General features: G+C 38.1%; 1 protein-coding gene across 12 annotated transcripts in view; it reads right to left on the reverse strand.

The window, feature by feature from the left end:
• The window catches only part of TENM2 (teneurin transmembrane protein 2), a 1,595,068-nt gene that overhangs the window by 88,009 nt on the left and 1,492,256 nt on the right, over positions 1 to 14,803 (reverse strand). For 9 of the 12 annotated variants that reach the window (XM_066977122.1, XM_048064654.2, XM_048064659.2 and 6 more), the window contains one exon: positions 11,029 to 11,061. The exons of the other annotated variants lie outside the window; for them this stretch is intronic. In XM_066977122.1, the coding sequence (XP_066833223.1) occupies positions 11,029 to 11,061 (33 nt within the window). The remainder of the gene's footprint in view (positions 1 to 11,028; positions 11,062 to 14,803) is intronic. 12 annotated transcript variants of the gene reach the window in all.

Genomic DNA, 14,803 nt, shown 5'->3' on the forward strand with positions numbered 1-14,803 from the left:
GGTATAAAGACAAAAAGTCAGAGTTGACTTACAAGCTGGATACAAATGAGGAGCAGCTTTTTTTGGTTTGTTGTTTTAGAGGTCAACATGGCACTCATCACCAAGAAAGGATTTCTGTTCTGCAAACCTCTCCTCTGGAGTAAAAACTCAAATAAAGGCAATAAATCTATTTGAGCAACACAGTTCCCTGCAAGAGGGACTGAGGAGAAATAAATATATTATTAAAGACAAACAAACAAAACCATCAAGCAGCCTAGATGGGATCACTCTAGACCTAGCTATACAAGGATGTGCCAGCCAACTGCCCTAAGACTGTTTTCTGTCCTTGCCTTGCACCTAAGTCTAAATAATCAATTGGTAACTGTGGTCCAGTCAGAGAAATGTATATTTGTTATTTGGAAGATGTTTATTGGAGAGCCATTTTCAGCTCCCACTTTTGATCTAAATTTGCAGGGTTCAACTTCTGGGACACCAGAGATTGGATGGCTGGCAGAGCAGAACAAACATTAACAGATGGTGCAAGGTTGTGGGCTAAAGAGCTCTCACAGAATTATTTATTTTTTTTAAGCGTTCCCTGACTTGTTCTGGTCCTTTAGGAATTGAAGTGAAGCTGAAAGCCATGTCACTGCTTTTCATTTCTCTCTTTGTGCTTCTATCAGGTCAGAGGTCTTGCTGTGGTCCATAAGACCATTTAGTCCCTGTGAGACTTCTCTATTACTTCAAAAATAATCTGTGTTCAGTGATCTGCAGTTGAGGGATGCATTTCCAAGATGTTAGTGACACAAGAACTGACTCTGGACAAATGAAAGAATCTGTCATTTAACCTTAGGGATGAAAATTATTACAGTTAAGATTAAGAAAAGTGACAAGATGTCCTTGGTCAGATTTTGGCACTTTCAAGACTGCCACATCACCAAGATTGCAGGAGAAACATGTAAGCAAGAATGTCAGCATGAGTAGGTTATAAGAAGCTGTTTCGTCATTGCTGTAATAAATACCTTGTCATTAATGTTTCTGCTCTGGGTTTATAGGTTGACCTAAGTGAGGAAGAGAGAGAGAATCGAGCTACTTTTTGTAGAAAACACAGTCAGGCAGGCTATAATGAGGCTTGCTAGGCCTTTGCTAGGCCATGTTGCTGTAGGATGAGATATCGGAACAGTCAAGACTAATTTTACATCCAGGTTGCCTCAATCAATGTCCAAACACCTCAGGAGTCATCTGGAGTTCATGTTTTCTAGCAGTGCTTATTTCCCCTACATACAGGAGATGGGCCCTATTCCAGCACAAGCCTGTCTGTTCACAGCCTGCTGAAGGAACACAGGTTTGCGTAATGGAACAATCTCATTTCTGTGGGCAAATTGGTTGCATAAAGAAAACCACGTATTACACACCAGCACTTTCTAAAAGTGGGTAGAGGTCTTAGGGAATAGTTACAACAGCATTCAAGTAAGTTACGCACTAAGGTATATCTACTGAGTGAAGTTCAAATAAGCACAACAGCTGAACGTGGTTTCAATGATGTGACTGCTCTTTACCAGTACTTGAACAAAAGCAGACTGGGTTCTTTACATGGGTCTCAGCTGATCAGATTACAGATAGCAGGTACTACAGACCTCTGAGTCCTGTGGGCTGCACACTTTGAAGAGCATGGATTGGACAGGGAAGGTCAGCCAAACATCTCTCTAAAAGTTTTCTCTGGCTTGTTATTTTGGACTTATTTTGTTAATATTCCCTGATGGATGAGAAAAGATGGTTTGACAACAGCCTGTTACACATGGATTAGGAGGGGAGATGGTGAGTGATAATGCCCAAATGATCTGGCATCAAAAGCCACCATTTTGTCCAGTGACACTTACTGCAAGTATCCCAGCTGCAGTCTGTGTACACACTCCTTTCACCCACCCTTATGTTATTCACACATACATACTCACCAAAGCTGTTCTTCTAGAGCATGACAAGACCAGTAAAGGATATCTGAGGAGTCAAACTCTTGGAGGCAGTTGCAGAACTTGGTTTAGTTACACAGCTGCTTGGTTGAGAGGCCTTCCCCTGATACTTGAAGCTCCAAACAGGATTTGAAGGCAGAGTTCTGGCTTGGTTCCTCTTGCTGGAGAGCAAACATTACCCTAGTGCAGAGAGAGTTCTGTACCACTAGGACCTAGGGTGTCAGTTCTTCTACTGCAGCTTTCCTTCAGTTCCTCCTCATAAAATAGACAAATCAGTATACTTCTCTTGAAATTATTTGAGTTTCTGGGCACACAAATATGCAGACTTGAAAGGTTTTAGAACTTGTATCTGAACTGCTTCCCTGTCCTGGACTAGGTTATAAACTCTTATAATGCTCATATTTTGCAAGCAGCTCAGATTTACATCCAAACGTAATTTTTCAAGCAGGGCGTTAAGACAGTCAGCTTCGTTTGTGCCACCTACAGGCTTATTCAAAGCCAACAAGCTGTGAGTAATCACCCCATATCAAGTCAAAACTTTTCAACATATGTACCACAGAAATTTGTGGTGAGATGCTCACGGCAGGTTGGTGAAGAGAGTCACTGGTATCGATGGACAAATGATTACATCAAGCCTAGTGGGGTATTGTTCGAGTAAGGATAAAAATGGTTGTGTACATAATGCTTGTAAGCCCTGATCTTACATACAAACCAGATTCTTCCTACCATAAGCTCGTACACATAAAAGATGAGCTTGACTGTGTATTTATGATGTAAGCAGTAAGGAGAATTGGGACAGAGTGTTGAAGTACAAGTTTAAGGCTATACTAACAGAACACTTAGCCACAGTCTAAAATCCCCTTACATCTTAAGCGTGAATAAGTGTTTCATCAATCAATTTGAGCAAGGTTATCCGAAAAGATGAAACTCATGGAAGAATATTCCCTGATGCAATACATATTTAGACAAATGCATGAAAGGAAAATCTTAAGAGTCTACTACCCACAAAGAGACAACCATCCATTGTAGGAAGTCCTACCACCCATTATCTGTAGAATCAAAAGAATTTACTAGAGAAGCATCAAAGACAGGTACAATTTTTACTCTTGACTATACGTTGTATGCCACCATCAGAACTAGAGTCCTAGGTAAAAGGGATCTTGCCCTGAGCCATTACAGAAGTAAAGTTGCAATATAAATGCTATACTAACAAACACACTCAGAAAAAAAAAACAAACCAGCCAACCACAAACAGCATTCTGAAGACACTTTGTAGAGTCTTACGTAAGATAAGCTTATACACCCTTGCTGAACTGTACAGAGCTTTGTTAGACCTAAGTGAAATAAGGATTGTTAGTATATGTAGATGATCCTGTTTAGGAGGAAGAAGTGAGTTTTTGCTAAAGAACACGTGTTTATTATTATACTTCACAAACCTTGTTTCAAATGCTTCAGAAGTATCTGTGTTGCCATACTTCAGGAAACTATGAAAAATTCAAAAGATTGTTTCTTCTTTAAGGTTCACTTAAAAAAGTGAGTGCATTTGCAGATACAAATTACAAAAGAAGGGATATATACGTAAGGCCACAGAATAAAGAGCAGTTCATTATTTTTTCAATTATTTCATTATTGTGAACTTCAGTCATGCTGAAATGGTCTTAACAACAGTGGGAATAAGCAAGATCTAGAACAACTTTTAAGTTACTCTAGGACTTTCTGCTCTTACAAGTAGAAGCTGGTTGGAAGTCAGTTTGTACAAATTCACCCAGGAGGAGAAGAACGAACACACAACTATTACTGACATTATATATGCTTTATTAGCTACTTCACAAGACTGTTTACTTTGACTACAGAACACGCAAACAAAATTGAGATTATTCAATTGTATTATTACTCTATGCTTGCTGGTCGGAGCTAGGAGGAAATGCACAGCTTTTCATAGCAGTCATGCCCTGCAATCCTTACCTCAGTTGCCCAAACCTGAGCCTTACCATGCTCCCTTGTCTAGCTCTGTCAAACCGCACATTAGCAAGCAAGAACGAGATTCACAGAAGAATTTCCAGAAGGACAAAAAACCCATCAGGTGTGTCAAATCTCTGACATTCAGAAACCATTTGGGGAAAGCAGCACACGCTGACTTAAGCACTAAAGTATGGATGCTTTAATTAATCCGGGGTGAATTTAATTGCTTTAGTTAAGTGGAAATCGGGTTAAAAATGATGCAGAGCATGCTGGGGTGTGTTAAAAACATGACATATGAGTTGGATGAATCGATAAATTAAAAGTGCACAGATGTTTTAATTAAACCCAGGAAAGTTAACGAAGATCGCTAGAGACTTTTAAGCCTATGATTAATTCAATTCATTTAAAATACCTGTAGAGATATGGGGATGCCTCCATTTTGAGAGTTATAGAAGTTCTCAATCGATAAGTACTTAAGCTGTTCTACAAAAAAAAAATGGCAGGATTTTTACAGAAGTGACTGAACAGCATTAATTGCACAATGAATATTTACATTCTTCTGAACAATCAGCAAACTTTTTGCTAAAATTTATCAAAAAGTTCACAGTTTTTCTCACTACCTTCAGTGTGTGATCTTGTATGTCAAAGATAACATTTGCTGTACCATCCTGTACCATTCCACATAATATCTATTTACATTAGATAACTGCTTTGTTTACAATTAGTATTAAAAATCTGTGTAAGAAATATGAATGTGTCTTACCACATTATCTAGCAGAATACTGATAACCTGAACTTTTATGTTCTGACTAGCAATTTCCAGAATCACAGCAAATTTTGGCATTATCTCTTTGGGACTGGCCACTTGGTACAGGATAATTTTTCTTTACAAGTAGCATAATATTTTTAATAACAATGTAGTCTGTAAGAATGGTGAAAATAAAAATTAAGCAGGTGTCAGATATATTTGATGTAATTCAACAGTGGGCTGAAAGGACTGAAGCTCCATTACTGCTAGCATGAAGATGAGCTTAGTCAGCCTAGCTACCCATAAACAAAGATCTAACTCTTAGTTCTCTAAAGACACTGGAGTCCTGAGGGGGAAGAGAATAAGACAACTGTGTGCTCTCACTGGAAAAGCCACAGAACAAACTACAAATTGGAGAGAGAAAGAGAAAAGAGGACAATTGAGCTCAGCTAGATACTCGAAAAATCAGCAAGCTGCGTCAGGCTTCAAATGTCTTGAGGACTTTCTCTTGTCAGTACCTTCTGGATTCGATACTTTGTCAACCTATCTGTCCTGCCTCCACTATTGCTAAAGCTCTGAAACTATCACTATCTATATTAAGGAAAATATTTTTGTTCTCCATACAGCACACTAAGATGATTTGCAAAATAGTAGAGATTTATTTTTCAGCTATTCTAGTTAGGAACCTCCCTGTAAATACAGCTTTATAGAGCACCACAGTTCAATTTTCTTCATGTGCATAAATGCATTCAATGGAATGAGATCTACCCTGCACTGGTCCTGGTTTACTGCAGAGAGAAAGTAACTGATCAGTTTTGTGCCTTTGAAAATACAGGCAAAAACAATGAAAAAAAGGATGAATTCTTTTCAGTTCTCTGCATGATGGGTTGGAGGAAAATGTAGATGGTAGATACAAATGTCCTGAAAACACTGCCCTGCAATCTAAAAATCTCATTCTTTGGAAACTAGTAACACAGAATCAGAGCTGGGAACATCCTGCTTTAGATGTAAGCAGTGAGCTTGACAGAACTACAATAATAGATAGAGATAAATGCTACTTTCTACCAACAGATGGAAATAAACAGATGCTGAAAAAGACTACTGTCATAGACAAGCATGTAGATCTTCATTTGTATGCTTTGATAACTTTGTCAATGGAAAAACTGAGGAGAAGGGAAAACTAAATTATCTCAGATGTTTCAGTAGCTATCTCAGTGGAAAGAGTCAGTGAGGAATGAAAGAGATGATGCTTCAAGCTTTCAAAAGGCAGCAGCAAGGACAACCACTGAGTACCAGAATCATCCTTCCAAACATATATGTTGTTATTCCTAACAGAGGAAGCACTAACAGCATGAAGTCATTTATACATACAGAAAGAGAAGTTAAAGTGAAACATTTCTTGCAGTATTTTTGATTAGAGTTTACAACATTGACAGTGAAAGAATCTGTCCTTTCCATATTTCTGTGGTAATAGTTTTGTTATGACTAAATAGCAGTGCAGTAAATGTAGGATTGGACCCAGAGGTTGAGATAATCAGCATATTTAAAATCCAGACTGCTTTGGTCCCATTTTAGTTACTACTATTTGCATTATTAAATTGACCAGAAAAGATTTAAATCATAACATGATTAATTACATAGTTCCATATTGGCTGCAGATATTTAAGTATTTTGCTACATCTGAGTTAGAAACTTCATTCATTTATTTGAGAAAGCAAATGGGGATGACAGCTAACTGAACTTCATCTCACCCCAACAGGGTCTAAATATAGGAAAAGATCTAAACTGTCTGGATACAATATAGATATGAACATACCCAAAAGTCATGCAAGCTGGAATTGGAAGCTGTGACTCAGGGCCATGTCTGTTATTCAGGGACAGAGAGCGCATAAGTATCTCTTAACAGCTGTATTTCCATAATGTGATTTGCAATACTACTTGATTGTAGCTGCTTCAATGACATTTACCATCATCAAGAGGACTCCGAGATGATGCCAACACAAGTGCAAAGACAAACTCTTCAAACTTAATGAAATAAACAAATATCAATACAAGTCCATGGAGACAACGCGATCTTAAAACAAAAGGTAGATTACAACACAATTAAATAAGCTAACCAATTAAACACAAAAACAAATTACAAAGCATACATCTTCATGAGCACAGTTCAGCTCAGCTGGGCCTGGTTAGAGCAGAGAGATTCTTAGCCTCTAATGGAAGTAGTACAGGATTGGAAGAAAGATTTTTGGCTTGCTGGAAACTAAGCTTCACAATGGTATGTGTTCTGCATGTATTTGTATGCTGGTGCACCTCCTTGCTGCTCTGGGAACCTTTTGAAATATTCTATTTATTGGAATACAATTGAAACAGAAAATATTTGTGCAAATAGATGTGCTGTTGCTGCACATGTATAAGAAAGCAAGAAAGATAAAGTGTAGCAACCGATAATAGAGTGGGTTTTGAAAGCCACAGTGAGAGATCAAATGAACATACCTAGCTTTTAATAAATATGAAAATATTACTATAATGCTTCTGAAAGAAAATTCATTAACAGGATTTTACTGTGTTTCCATACAGTTTCAATAGTGGACATGGGCAATACAAACTTCATTATCATACTAAACCAATAAAACTTGGTTCCAGATTTTAGGCCTCGGCTACAATATCGCTTGTAGCTCTGTCTTTGGTCTCTGAATTTCTACAAGTTGGGTAATGAGTGACCATATAAAGAAGCACTAGCACTCACTGAAATCAGAGTCATAATTACTTAGATGCACACTTTTTACCTATTTTCCTATCATATTTTGTCCAGAAGTGACATTAGCAACCTGAGTTATTTCCTACCTTCTTCTCTACTGAATTCCTCAGCGTTCCTTATTCTTTTTTAATCCTTTTAGCTTGCCCTCTGGTATTTTCTCCTACGGAAGCCAGTCTACCCTCTTAGCTGTGACACCATCCTGCAACTTCATTGGAAAGCAGGCCCATATAAAATTTGAAGTTCATTTATTGCAATGTGAATTTACAAAGATATAAAAGGGCAATGCAGTACACCGGCACAAATTTGGTGATATAAATACTGGCAGTTTAATATGGAATATAAACGCTAATAAATTCTCTATATGAGATGCAGGTACTGGGTACATTAAACAACATTAAATAAGTATCTTAACAATTTTCAAAGCATTTTGACTGCCCTGTAAAGCTATAACTATAACAAACAGAAAAAGAATGCGCTTCTAAACAACTGGAGCATCCTAATTTGAAATTATTTGGGACCAGCTCTTCTCCAGATAAAATCTTAGTAACACAAAATTCAAGGCTGGATTCAGCAGAAGCCATAAAAGCTTTAAGAACAATGAGAAGTTAATATTTGGCACGTTAAAAAATGTATTTTTTTTTTGAAAAGTCTGTTTTCTGTAACATTCCTAAGATAAAAGTAGCTTTTGGATCCTATTTCCACTTTGTTAATATTCCCTCACAAAGAATGCAAAGGATACAAAGCAGCACTTCCTAGCCCTACACAGGGAGCAATCTGTGTATTTCTATAACCATCCTGCTACTGTATACCAAATGTCTAGCAAACACTTGCTAATCCTCACATTTAAACTACAAGTACTATAAGAGGGACAGATACATGTTCTTAAAAACTAACGAAATACCTCGAACCCCTTTTGGAGTCAGGACCACTAGCATCACAAAGAATTCAGCCTGAGACCCCTTCTGTTCTTTGCTCCTGTTTAAATTGCCAATTAGAAAGTGTCAGAGTGGTGGATTTTGTGCTGGCTCCACTTGTCTGCCTGAACCTGGATCGAAGCTACCATACCATTTCATGCATGCAAGCTAGCAGCTGATAGATGGCAATGACTGTCAATCATTGTCAAAAAAGGTTATGTGTCCATGTATTTATTCTGTAATTATTTTAGGCACAGTTAACTGCACACAACTCTTCTCAAAGCATATTGTGGTAATGTAAAACTATGAAATTGAGGGCATACAGGACAAGCACTGCCCTCTACGCAGAACTCATTGGAAGGCAACCAAGAACATAATCAGTTTGCCTGAAATGAAAAATGTCTGCTAATAAAAGGTGAGACTGGGAAAAGGAGACGGAAATTTATAACAAAGGCATTTTAAGGTACTGAGTCAAGGAGGTGGGAATTGCTGGAGAGGAACACTGCCAAAGACAGCCTTGTCTGAGCATCAAAATGATGCCTCCACCCACTGCGAGGGGGAGATGTGAGTGACAGGCCGGAGCTCCTGCAGCAGCAGCGCATCTGTAAGTTGGCACACACAGACACACACAGCGAAAACAAAAACTAACCCACCCAGAAAGAGATACTGAGAAAGAAGCTGAACATTTTGGATTTTGTCAGCCACAAGAAAGGATGTGAGGTATGTGTGGGTGACAAGTAATGAAGGCAGTATTTCCAAAGAAAAGAACGATTAATTTTTTATTTTTTACTTGTGCAATGCAAGTGAAGAGACACGCTGTGATTATGAATACAAGGAATGTTTGCCAATAAAGTTATTTCTCTAATTTCTGTTTTCTCTCTAACCGACTACTTCTCTGCCCTCCCCTGCGTTCTCAGTCTGTCACAGCGGACAGGACCATCATTCCATTCTCCCTGCCGCTCAGGTTCATAATCTGGATGTTATTTCTGATTCATCGGTTCCCTTGCCTCACAGCCAAATTTTGACAAAGTCCTACAGATTTGTTCTGCATCGTATCTGTTTTTCAGAATTTTTGCCTTAGCTTTCAGCAAATAAAATCCACATCAAACAAAAATCTTTTTCTCCATCATGGATAAATTCAGTCTTCTACACTCACGTCTGTGTTTAACACTGCTACATAAACACCACTGTTAATTTAGCCCTGTGAATCCTCTTTCTTCCCAGTACTGTTCCACGTTTTTCCTCTTATCACAAGGAACATAAATGCCATGCCCCAACTTTGTCTGTAGGCTTGTTTCACCCCAGACTGCTCGTTGCTAGAATCTGACTTCCACCTCTTTGGGACCTACAATGCTGCCACCGCTCGTTTTGAAAGCCAAAGCTCAAAACAGCTCTTTCCTATGCTCTGTCTCCTTTGGAAGCACCATCTTCCCTGGATTACCTCTTGATATTAGGTACTTGTCCCGTTACCGCTCTTTAAAACTGCCTTTTTACCACAGCGTTCCCCCAAACTAACAGTTACAATGCCGTTATGTTTATAACACCACCTACACCATTTGTTTCCTTGTATCTCCACATAAGTCAATTAGTTCCCATTTATTCCCTTTTAACTTGCATTGATGTGGTAAATTCTTGGAGGTAGACACTACTTTCATCTATTGCTTTTATAACACTAACCACGGTAGATTAGTTTGAAGGAGTAGCACGATCTACGCATAAACTCTTCTGTGAAACTGCACAATGGCATTCTTCATACATGATTGTTCCTCTCTTTTCTCTGACAAACCACACTGTGTGGGTACCATCGCATTTAATCCAACCTACCTTTCTTGTCTATGATCTTTTATTCCAAAACTTTGCAGTGGTTCCCTTGAATAATACACCCCCACTCACCCTGAAGGCCCGAAGTGCTGCCTGACCAGGGGTCCCATGTTTCCTCTCAGGCTACAGGCCATGTGCAGGACAGGCAAACGAGAGGGGCTATGCAAGACAAGCTCTCACCTTTCCCTTCAAAGCCCAGTGATCTTCTGCTTCCTTGCACTGTTCTCAGTTCCTGTAATTTCTAGCCAAGTGATGAAGACAAATATTGTTTCCCTTAATCACATAGAGAGAAAATACTATCTGCTACACATTATCAGCATGTGTCTGCCGCGTGCTCTGCAACAATGATCCGAGTATGGAATTATTCAGAAAAATGCACTCTGCAGTTCATGTTTTCCCCACTGTGAGCTCTCCCAGAACCCCTTATGCCACTGGACATTCATTCTGGACATGGCACTAAGAACAGTTTCAAGCAGAGTATTCACTTTAAAAAAAAAATCCTTTATGCACTTAAGGATTTTATCGCCCAAGCAGTAAGGCTCTGAATAACCTCAGAGCAAAAAGAGTTCCAAACAATTGAAATTTGCATGAGAAACCATTCTTCTGTAGCAGCTGAGAGGAAGAAAACATTGCTTTTTCTAACAATTATACCTTACTTACCTAATAATTGAAGACTTAATATTTTTATACAGAGATTAACAGTACACACATAACAAAGAAGATGACAATAGTGGGAACTCTTATCATGGTGTGGGCAATCATCAGAAACAGCAAATCCATTAAAATAAATTTTAAAAAAGACTACACTTTACAGCTTAGCAACTATTTCAAACTAAATAGATGTTGCAAAAGAAATAAAAAGAAATTTTAAAAACCTACCCTTCTTTTTATACTTATTAAAGTGGCGCCGTCCTTTGCCAGTAAGCCAAAAACAAACAGAATGAAAATAAAATAATGAAAAACCCACACAAGGAGAACAGGAAAAGAAACTGAGTATAACATAAATCTGAATCATTAGAGTTGTTAAAAGAAGATTAAAGAGTCAACTGATCAAACAAGGTTTCAAAAATCCAAAAGCCTTGAATCTATTTAGATTAAAATATTAAACATGTTTCTTTCTGCATCACATAATTAACTAACAGTATCTGCTAAATGGCAACTGACAAGCTACTTAACTCATTTCTTTTCCTTCTTTTACAAATCAGACACCATCTCTTAACAGGCTATGCTCATTGTATCAACGTAGAAATCCCATGCCATGGTACATTGTTTCACCTTTTCAGTTTAGCTAAATACGTTTATGATGCAAAACTAACTATTTTAAAATACAAAATCAAAAGCAGCTCTGAGCACTTTTGCAAAACAGTATATGGTAGTGTCTTTGGAAGTCTTTTTGTTAATGGAAGGGAAGAGTTACATGCCGTCCGAAATACCATTACATGAAATGAAATTACAGCCAAATCTGAGTCACTTCTGGGAACCCAACTCATTGCAACACTGAACTCTACAAATGGTGAAAAGCAAGACATGATGAAGGACTCCTGCCTGCAGATTTACCACAAGACTGCGCAATTACAAGACCAAAATATTACCAGACATAAACACTGGGAACACTAAGAAGGACATCTTGATATACTTGTGTGGGTATGTCATGGAAGTCACAGAAAAACAGAGACGTATATAAAAATGTGGCAACACAAAACTAACAATCATAGCTGCAAGCCCGATTCTTTAATCAACCCTTGGTCTTAGCATCCCTTCTTATCAATGACTTCTACAGCTATTTCTGCACAGGAGGTTACTCACAGTGCAGTTCAATTCCAAGCAAATTTTCCACTGAGTTTAACCATGCACTCTTTCTTTATCAGGATACATCTCTACCCATAGAGTTATCTTTTGATTATTAGATTTTCCTTTTCTTTAAATGCCATATTTTAACCACATGAGGTTAAAATGTATTACCTTTCTTGCGTGTTAGATGAAATTCTTAATTAGGTTAAACTCCACATGATTTCAAAGTGAATCTTGTCTGAGCAAAGATGAAGTAAATCTGTTGAGACTAGCTAACTGAGAATAAGTTATTTCCACAGATAAGGGTAAGAATTAAAGCTCCAAGTATTTGGCGGGAGCGTTTGGTAGGGTGAAATGTCCTCTAGTTCAATCAAGGCATGAAAGTGTATTTTAGCCCGTGCGTTAGGCCAAAAGTTCAGCTCTTTCTAATCATTTTCATGGTACTTTCCTGGAGCTAACGGATCTCAATCCCAATCTGTGCTCTCTCACATATTTCCTTCATTTTAAGCTTTCAGAACTACATGGATCAAGTAAAGTAACAGAAGGAGTACCTGTGCACTGTCTCTAAAGTGAGCAGATGATTCCCCTCCAGATTCACTGCCACTGATACCCTCAAAATCATCCTTGCAAACAGTGATTTAATAGTATAAAGGATCACGCCTCACATCTCTCAAACTTGGGTTTCACCCAGCGTGAAGTTCTCAGGCTACTCTGTTATTGCATGAATCAAGTTCTATGAGATACGTGAGGAGCTTGCTTACTTCTCCACATTTCCCTATTTGAATCTTGCCTTGTATTATTTTACAGTGGAGAACTGAGGTATTGGAAGATGTGTTGCTAGGGAAATAATAATAATAATAAAAAAAATCAGATGGAAAGAAAAATAATTATCTTTCCATACATGTGACAGTTTAAATAGAAATTTAACATTACAGTAAATATATAGTAAATGAGTCCAAACATCTAATATGCTGGAATAGATTTAATTTCTATCTAATTTTACTGTCTTTTATCATTCTTTCAATCCCCAATTTTGATTGCTATCTCCTGAAACTGCTCTGACATGTAATCAGCATTCAAGTAAGCTGAAAAACCTGTGGCCATGGGTACAGGTATGACAGTACCCATGACATTGGTGAGGCACACTGCCCTTACATATTAACTCAGCCCCATGCTTCTGGGTATGTCTTACAGTGTCTAAGATGTGCAGCTCTGCGCTTGTAAATATACATGAGTATTCTGCCAATATACCCGTTTTATCATTTTATGTAGTTTTTCAAGCTTCTTTGTTCTTTAGAAATACTATGATGTCTGACAAAGAAATGGTAAGACAGGTGAAAGAAGCTTCCACAAAACCTACTTTTGAGGGTAGAGAGACAAGATACAAAGGACAAGGCAGGAAGCAGAGGGAAGTTTCTCAGGGGCTGTAGAAGCCTGACAGAGTTTGACAAGTACCCTATTAAAAGGTATTTATCTGATGTAGCCTGAACAGACTACTTCCTAGCACAAACACAGAATACAGCGTTACACAGAGGTTCAGTACACAATGCAGGATTGCTCCACAACTCTAAATGCAAATGAGCTGATTTAATGGCCATGTATGTGTAAAGAGTGGCAGTGAAGCACAGAGTCATTACATGCATACTTTCACAGGTTAACACCACAAAAATGCATATAGCTATCAGTGTGTATTTATAGCACACATTATCATACCATTTACTTTGTGATATACAGATGCCTTCTCTATATATTTGCCAACCATCTTAATTTCTCATGTAATCAAACAACATGCGCTCTTTATTTGAAGCAGTCTTTAAATTGAGTAGGGCTAGTGCTGAGATAACATTAACTTCCTATGGCCCTTGGGATCTTTTTATTTATTTTGTCCCCTACTGGGACACTTCTAGGAGCCAAATACAGAGACACAAAATAGAAATGACTCTCCAGGATGGGTCTAGCAGCTTTTCAAGGAGCACTTCATAGACAGGCACAGGTATGGTGGGTCCCACTCTGCTACGCCAATGAAAGAGGTGGGGCCACAATGAACTGTCCTCAGGACTGGATCATGATCTAAATAAAAATGAGCACCTTTCTAAGGCCCTTCAAGGAATTTTAACAGCTTTCAAATGCCATACCCTTGGAACACTAACAACTCTATCCCTGTGGAAAACAACTGTAAACAAGTAATAACTATAAGGGGCCTAAACCTCACATAAACTAAGGAAACAAATTGTAAAATGTTATAACTGTGCTCAGGAACATCTGGGAATTCAAGCAAGTCATTTATTTTAGACACCTATGTGCTACTAGCTGTATAAACTAAAGAGGTCCTCCTTTACGAATCTTCCTCTTATGACAGCTATCCCAAACTCTGAAAAAATTTGTAAACACATACTGCCAATCCACAGATGTCTTTTGAAGTTCTCTTAAATCCTTGATAATCACACATCTCCCAGTTTTAGTAGTTAAAATTTACAATCAAAACTCAAGAAAAGGTTTATTTTAAGACTCTATCAAGTCCTACTTACTTGCCTAAATAAAAGCTGAACTTCCTTTGGTGAGGAGCAACTGCATATGCAAGAAAGCTACTATGAACTAGAAGCGTGGCTTAGCCAAGACAGAATATACATTACACTCTATTAACGAGATAATCAGTCTTTTATTACAGACCAATTCATGCTTATCAGACAGCATTGATAATTCATCCACTTTTACAGAAAATAAATCTTTTCTGCCACTTCTGCCTTCTACATTTGACAAAAAAGTTGTAGCTAGGCAAGCACATCAGCAATGTGGCAATACTTCCACCTGATCATATTTAACTAAGAGAAAAAAGCATATTGATCTACTTGAACCTAGCTTG

The sequence above is a fragment of the Anser cygnoides genome, chromosome 14 (assembly GCF_040182565.1).
Source record: "Anser cygnoides isolate HZ-2024a breed goose chromosome 14, Taihu_goose_T2T_genome, whole genome shotgun sequence".
In the NCBI taxonomy this organism is placed as follows: domain Eukaryota; kingdom Metazoa; phylum Chordata; class Aves; order Anseriformes; family Anatidae; genus Anser; species Anser cygnoides.